Here is an 8,278-nt window from a genome sequence, read left to right on the forward strand (position 1 = left end):
CCAAATCCTGTGGACTCGTTTATAGTGGACCCATCAGTAAAGTACATATTATCACAATTGTTACGCCCATACTTTGCATTGAAGATCGTAGGAACGATCCCCGATAGAAGGTAATCTGGAATATCATGGATTTTCTCCTTCATGAACAGATCAAAATGTACAGAGGAATTAATGTAGTCAGGGAAACAAACACGGTTGGGAATATACGAAGAAGGATCAACCTGCATGGAGATGAATTCATGATATGAGCCCATAAATCCAGAATGAAAATTTAGCTCGCTCAGTTGCTCAAAATTTCCGATCACCAATGGGTTCATAACCTTACACCGGATGAGGAACCGAAGAGATAATAAGTTGAAGCGATCTTTTAGTGGAAGTACGCCTGCCAAAACCTCGAGGCTCATGGTATGCGTTGAGGGCATACATCCCAACGCAATACGGAGACAAAGATACTGAATTCGCTCGAGTTTAATGAGATGTGTTTTGGCAGCTGATTGAAAACAGAAACTGCCATACTCCATCACTGAGAGAATAGTTGTTCGATACAACATTATAAGATCTTCGGGATGGGCTCCCCACCAGGTGCCGGTAATTGTACGGAGAAAGTTTATTCTTTGTTGACATTTTTTACTCAGATACCTAATATGGGCCCCCCAAGTACATTTGGAGTCGAACCAGACCCCAAGATACTTGAATGACATAGCATGAGTGATCGGTTTACCCAAAAGTTGAAGCTTTGGTTTTGCTGGTCTATGCTTCCTAGAAAAAACCACCATCTCTGTTTTCTCCGTGGAGAATTCGATCCCTAGCCCAATGGCCCAGGTTGAAAAATTGTTCAAAGTATCTTGTAAGGGTCCTTGCAGGTCGGATTCGTTTGATCCTACGACAGACACCACTCCATCATCTGCAAGTTGTCTTAGGCTGAAATTTTGTGTAAGGCAATTGTCGATGTCGCTTACATAGAAGTTGTACAAAAGGGGGCTTAAACATGAGCCCTGGGGGAGTCCCATGTAAGAGACCCGACTTACTGCCGAATCTCCGTGAGAAAAGTTCAAATGTTTCTCACAAATCAAGTTATATAACATATTATTCAATAGAGGCGGCAGACCCCGAGAGTGTAATTTGTCTGACAAAACCTCTATTGAAACAGAATCAAAGGCCCCCTTTATGTTCAAGAATACTGAAGCCATTTGTTTTTTTTCGGCGTAAGCCATTTGAATTTCTGAAGAAAGCAACGCAAGACAATCATTCGTCCCCTTGCCCCTGCGGAACCCATATTGTGTATCTGAGAGTAGGCCATTCGTTTCAACCCATCGATCAAGGCGAAACAAGATAATTTTCTCCAACAATTTCCGTATACAAGACAGCATTGCTATTGGGCGGTACGAATTGAAGTCGGACGCGGGCCTTCCGGGTTTTTGAATAGCTATAACTCTTACTTGTCTCCAATTATCTGGAACAATATTATGCTCCATGAACCGATTGAATAAATTCAACAAGCGATGTTTCGCCACATCAGGGAGGTTTTTCAACAAGTTGAACTTTATTCTATCCGTTCCTGGAGCCGAATTGTTACAAGAAAGGAGAGCAAGGGAGAATTCTACCATCGAAAACTCGGAATCAAGATCGCACCTATCTTGTGGTATATCTCGAACAATTTTTTGCACAGGAGCGGAATCAGGAAAAACCTTCCGTGCAAAATTGAAAATCCATCGATGTGAATATTCTTCGCTTTCATTCGATGAAGAGCGATTTCTCATGTTTCGAGCCACTTTCCATAATTTTTTCATTGACGTTTCTCGTGACAAACCACGAAATTTCGCCAATAAGCACATTTTTTCCCTTTAATCAAATTTTTGAACTGATTTTCAAGGTGCAAATACGTTTGAAAATTCTCAATGGTTCCACGTTTCCGAAAAGCTTTAAATGCGTTCGGTTTATCCTGATAAAGCTTGGAACATTGGCTATCCCACCATGGATTATGAGGCCTTTGACGAAACGTGGAGCCTGGGATGGGTTTCGTTTGAGCGCGAACCGCGCTGTCATATATCAAACGAGAAAGGAAGTTATACTCCTCCAATGGAGGCAAACCATCTCTGGAATTGATGGCTAGAGCAATTGCGTCCGCGTATTTTTTCCAGTCAATGTGTCTTGTGAGGTCATATGCCATGTTTATAGATTCAGAAGAATTCGACCCAATGGTGATGGAAATTTTGATTGGCAAGTGATCACTACCGTTGGGGTCCTGGATTACATTCCACTTGCAATCTAACGATAGTGAATTCGAGCAAAGCGGGAGGTCAAGAGCACTTAGGTTAGCAGGAGGTTTAGGTACACGTGTTGTTTCCCCAGTGTTCAAAAGTGTCATATTGAAGCTGTTACAAAGATCATATATCAACAGTGAACGATTGTCGTCGTACTGTTCCCCCCAGGCAGTTCCGTGAGAGTTGAAGTCTCCCAAGATCAATCGTGGCTCAGGAAGAACTGAGCACATGTCAACAAGTTGCTTGCGGCTAACCGCAGCTCTCGGAGGCCAATACAAGCTGACAATACAGAGGTCTTTTCCTCTGATGTTTGCATGACAAGCAACAGCTTCAATCCCTCCAATAGGTGGAAGGTCAATTCGAAAAAATGAGTGGCACTTATTGATCCCCAATAGCACCCCTCCGTATCTGTCATCACGGTCCAAGCGTATAATATTGAAATCATGGAAAGAGAGATCATGACCAAGTGTTGTCATGCAGCAAAATCGCCTTATTGTTTCTATTGCGGCCGTTTCTGTCCAATGCTTGGCTCAACCGCATAGGTTGTGTTCAGTATCGTGATCCTGTGTTGGATTCAAAAGTCCTTAAGACGAGGTATGTTCACAAAATATCGCGACCTTCGAATTTACGCGAGTTACGTATACTCGACCCTACACCCAGGAAAGCAACCGCGAAGTGTCAACGATAGCAACAACGTGAAGGTAAATGATTTTGAATCATTTTCAAACATGTATTAATGGAAGATTTATTACAGGAATCCTACGAACATTCATTTGGTTACAATCACATATTGCTAGTAGTCAACGATTTGCAGCAGTTTGGGCGGCTGATGAGGATCATATGCAAGCATTGATTAAAATGTCGCTGCCGGTAGCTGGAATCAACTATTGTGGTGCTGATGTTGGAAGTTTCTTCGGCAATCCTGACTCAGAACCTTTCTACCGCTGGTATCAGAAAGCAGCCTTTCGACCGTTCCTCCGATCCCAAAGTTAATGTTTATTTCCGAACAAATTAAAACGGTGAATCATGCTACTGACATGATTCAAGCCAGCGCTACACGATGCTACGAACACCCTCGAATGCTGGACGCTCGATGATTCGACGCATCGTGTAGCCGACTGACGAGCTACGAACCCCCAATGTCGAGTGTCGAATATTCGCGTTGGAAGGTAATCCGTTCGTTATGGATTACCTTCCAACGCGAGTGGCACGAGTCGAAGGATTTTTGTCATTCGCTCGATTCGACACTCGATGACATTCAATACACTGCTACACAATTCGTCCGAGTGTATTCCTGACAGATATGTTTGTTTACAAGTTGTAGGTGTAAGAGCTATGGAATTAATTCGTAAAATTCAAAATATGCGGTGCCGAAAGTGCTCTTGTTGATTGATTGGTTTGTTGTATAAAAAACGCTATTATTTGTGTTTCAATAAAATGTTTTTAATCAGTGGAAGGTTGGTGTGTTACTCTTCCGACGATTTTGTGTCCGCGCGGCATGAAACAGTTTTTTTCCGCTTCTAGGTTATGCTTGTGTTGGGTCAAAAAATAAACGAACGCTTAAGTCGTGATAAGCCAGGATGGCGCAAACCGATAGTGTCACGTCGATCCGGACTGAGAGTGTTGGCCATTGTATGCACAAACCGAAGCCCCAGTTCGACGCTTGCTTCTCCGAGTTTAGAGATTCGGCCGTGGGCGTGTTGATGTATCAAATCACGACCAGCCTGGACAAAGTTATCAACATATCGCTAGGCAAAGCAAATTCCTCCGAAAGTCAAGTCTTTCGGATAGCGCTAGTCAAGGGAGTGTACGTTAAAATATTTTATCGTATATCACCTGTTTACACAAGCTTGCTTTTGTCAGACCTGTCTATAGATATCAATGAAAGTAGTATCGATTTTTCAAAATTTGCCTCTGCAATCCATATTTCACCAGGAAACCGACAATTTATTTAACAAATTTACTGATGAACGGCGTCATCGTTTTTCAAATATTCCAGACGCACGTTCCCTATATACTGCAATTTGTTATAGATTACAATTTGTATGGAATGAGCTTTCTCCGGGTTTCAGAACATCTGATTCACGAGCGAGCCATTTTTTCCGATGAATACGGGAAATTCACCAGGAAGTGCCTCGCCAGCTGTTTTTACTACCTCAGGCGGATTGGTTAGAATTGTTGAGCTACAGCGCGTGTAGAAAAAACGAAAACATTCAAAGGCGAGATTATCATTAACTGCTGCATTTAAACGATTGATGGAATCCGCGCGTACTGAAAAAAAGTAAGGCGATTGAAGAAACTTTATCTGAAAGTTGGGCAACAGGCAGAGATAAAAGACATCGTAGATGGCGTTAAAACTTCTCAGAAAACCGACCTAAGCAAACTATCTGAAAGTCCTAACGTTACAGCATCCAATCAAAAAACGATATAATCGCACACATTCTTTTTGTTATGAGAATAATATCATTCGTGTATATCTCACAGATTCCTCACAGCGTGCAAGTGGCATCTATGAAAGAGCGACTTCTTGCCGATAGTTACCCGCAGCTGAACAATACGGGAAACATTTCTGCTACTACACCCAACAATAATACCAACGGCTTTATGGTTAACTTCAAAAATCTCCAGAAGGCCAAAGCGACGTGCGAAGTGTAACTTGTGCAGCATCCAACTAGCGCTAGAACTTTGAAATGTTATTCAAACCAAGTGTTTACTCGAATGTTGATTCAGAATGAACTGTGTAATTTGAGTAAGGAGTAACTTTTTGTTATAAAACAGCATCTAATATTTTAGAGTTAATAAATAATGACAAAATACACTATACTTTTCTTTACTATATGTTTTTTGATTGTAACAATAGATATTTATAAAATTATATTGTATTTTATTTTTCTGCATTTCATCTTTCAGTCCTCCAGTAGGTGCCTGACAAACCACAAGGACGATTTTGCTTATAGACTGGTGAGATATTTTATATAGATACCCAAGGATGTTAAAAGTATCACCAACTGCTAAGAACCGTAAAGCAACCGCTAGATTGACTTTTATTGGAATACCAAGTCTCATATTGGTGTCTTGTCTTGTTATTTCCTGTCCAATTTAGTTCAGCAAATATTTAAAATCTCAACTGACATTCCGTAGAAGTTATAAAATTTTCCTGACCATCAACCATAAATCCATCTATATATCCGATCCGTCGTACCTAAAAGTTTATATATATCTCATTACGGTTTTGAACAAAAATTTTCTTTCAACTCACTTTTCTCTACTTTTATTTAAAGAATAACATCCACCAGCTCGTAGCACGTATTTTGCGTTTATTTCTTTCAAGCATTTTTAATTCACATGCCGATATTGCTACGGCAGCAATTGGTAAATAAAAACAATAAACATTCGATCCAAATACTCGCCGATTGTTTGGACCGATTGCATTGAATCGAACATTCACTTCACCGTGTAGCAGCACATTCGTCACAACATTTGTCGATTCATCGAGTCAAATGCTTGAGTCCAACATTCGAGTGAAACGTTGGACGATTCGTGTAGCGCCCGCATCAGATGACAATATCAAACTTTTTTTTCACAGAAGAAACAACGGAACTGCATGTTTATGCCATCCATAGCCAACCATAATCAGCAGAATGAGCGCAATATGCGAACAGCAAAGCGAAGCCTGAGAATCGACAATATGCAACATCAGCAACCGGACGGCATTATTTAATTTAATTTGATTTAGCTAGGGTACATAACTTTTTATTGAGGCCTCTGTAATTGGAACAAATAAATATTTTAAAGTATCTTTTGGCTCTTCAAGCTAACTACAAGTGTTTTAAAAAGCCACCCCGAAGTCCCACAACTGTAACTTATGTTAAACCAACGTTGAACCGACGGCTTATATTGGGTTATACTGACTGCTTTGACACTTGTTTACCATCAATAACCGCGTAATATGTACAAATAATTCCTTTTTTTCACTAATCATTAGTAATATTTACCAAAAAATTCGTCGTATATGCCAATGTTTCCTAAGAGTGTAGATTTTTCGACGTAGAACTACGTCTTTCAGGAAGGGTGTAAAATTAGAAAACAGGCCACGTTTTTATGAAATAAAGTTAACGTTAATAAACGTTAACGGAAATCCTCTAATATTTATTTGATATGCTATACATTCTTCTTCTCTTTCTTCTTCTTCTTCTTCTTCTTCTTCTTCTTCTTCTTCCCTGTGGAACTTTTGCCGTCTCAACGTATGCATTAACTAGCGTCATTTATTAATACTTAGTTGAGATTTTTTTTTCCGAGGGGCAAGCTCTTGAATACGCGTGACCACAGTGCAAGTCGAAGGAAATTTCTTTGACGAAAAATCCTCCGGTCAGAACGGGAATCGAACCCGAACACCCGGCATGATAATGTGAGACGCTAACCACTCGGCCACGGGTGCACTAGCTATACATGCTATACATTACAATTCCCTAATCCCTAAACGGTTTAAATTAATGAAAACTGGAAGCATTTCAATTTTCCCATACATTTGTTCTGCCGATTTATGTGCTAACCCTACCTGACCATCAACAACGAGCAACTAATACATTCGTTTCTGCCCGATTTCAACTTATTTGGTATAAATAAGCCATTCACGATTTGAACGCACACCACTTTTCGTTTGGTTGCCATCGGAGCAACATCGTTGCTGGTGAACATCAAGCGAGAATGGATTTTTCCCTGTCGGGAAAGGGGTATGAAGAAGAGTTTTTTATTCCAATGATGGAGTGTTGTTGCAAGCGAGTAATGTTGATTTCATATACATAGACACACACATCACGATACAAGAATGGAAGATATTGTGAAACGGCATGCAATTTCATTCGCATTCACTACACACCCTTAAATAAGAGGAAGCCCTCCGTATCAAAGTGTGCTTCGTCAAAGAAGATGTCAGTAGCGTTCAGGAATTTTTTGTGCTAGTACGGATATGGATGAGTATCCAAAATTTTGAAATACATTGCATTTATACAAATACAACGTTTTTTTCCATGGAAGTATGCTTACAAAACCCCAGAAGGAAACCTGACTGTTGCATGCTCTGGGGCTCAATCTCACCTCAAGCGGAATATAAATAGAAGCAATAGTGTTTGTAGTTTGTGATCGATGTCTGAGTGGGAGGAAGAAAATCTGGTGCGAGCTGACAGCGCAGTTCAATCGTAAAGTGAGGACGGAACCAAATAACCGAAAAGCGCTGAATGCTTTCGAAGATTCTCTTCATTGTTCAAATTTCAAATGAAAAGTTTCACTAACGGAATTAACAATAAAGTTATATAGAGAATTCCGATGCATTCTAAAATAATATTGAAAGTGAAAACAAGTGGATTAAACAATATAATCCCGTGGTTCTACGTCGAAAATGCGGTCGTGTCCTAGACACAATCCCTTACAATTTTTTGTGTGGCATTATGTTGGTACTCAAATTTTGTGCGCGAACACATTCCGAATGTTGATTGTGACATCTAGTGAACCTATCTTGGAACAAAACAACATTTATCGGAGTTCGAAAAAATGTTCTCGGAGGGTCGAAAAGATGTAAACGACGCAAAGCGTGCCGTAAGCCCGAGCACGTCAACAACTGAAATCGAATATAAGTAATCCGTGGGTATACAAAAATCGTAACACTTTTAGAACAGCTCTGGTAGATAGAGTGGTCCACTCTATCCCATCCCATTAAGCCATAGTCGATTTTGCTTCAGCACTAAGAAGGGATTTCTCTAGAGATAGGCAATAGGCAAAACTCGAAGATGAACCAAAACACGTGTAAGAAAAGCAGTTGTCAAATATTAAATGAACATTCAGAATAGCCGTACTTGTCAGCCTAAGTGAGATACATGAGTACCAACATAATGCCACCAAAAAAAATCTAGAATCGAATATACGTAACCCGCGTAAATTCGAAAGTCGCGATACTTTTTGAACAGACCTCGTATACAAGGGCTAGTTAATTCCACCAAACAGGGTAGGGCGGGGCG

The 8,278-nt window shown here is 40.3% G+C and overlaps 1 protein-coding gene across 2 annotated transcripts; it reads left to right on the plus strand.

The window, feature by feature from the left end:
* Nucleotides 1-3,635: 3,635 nt before the first annotated feature.
* On the plus strand, nucleotides 3,636-5,224 carry LOC129763422 (DNA polymerase zeta catalytic subunit-like). Of its 2 annotated transcripts, none has more exons than XR_008740919.1 (3): nucleotides 3,636-3,721; nucleotides 3,789-4,071; nucleotides 4,749-5,014. XR_008740919.1 is itself a non-coding variant. In XM_055762481.1 (3 exons), exons 2-3 carry the CDS (start codon nucleotides 3,845-3,847, stop codon nucleotides 5,191-5,193), a joined length of 246 nt encoding a protein of 81 aa, XP_055618456.1. In that variant the 5' UTR covers nucleotides 3,636-3,721; nucleotides 3,789-3,844; the 3' UTR covers nucleotides 5,194-5,224. The 2 variants fall into 2 exon arrangements, 1 of the variants encoding a protein (XP_055618456.1); XM_055762481.1 differs by lacking the exon at nucleotides 4,749-5,014 and adding an exon at nucleotides 5,175-5,224.
* The last annotated feature ends 3,054 nt before the right edge of the window (nucleotides 5,225-8,278 follow it).

This window comes from Toxorhynchites rutilus, chromosome 1 (genome assembly GCF_029784135.1).
Source record: "Toxorhynchites rutilus septentrionalis strain SRP chromosome 1, ASM2978413v1, whole genome shotgun sequence".
Lineage (NCBI taxonomy): Eukaryota > Metazoa > Arthropoda > Insecta > Diptera > Culicidae > Toxorhynchites > Toxorhynchites rutilus.

Coding starts and splice junctions, on each gene's coding strand:
- LOC129763422 (XM_055762481.1), top strand. CDS start 3,845: ATGGCGCAAACCGATAGTGTCACGTCGATCCGGACTGAGAGTGTTGGC.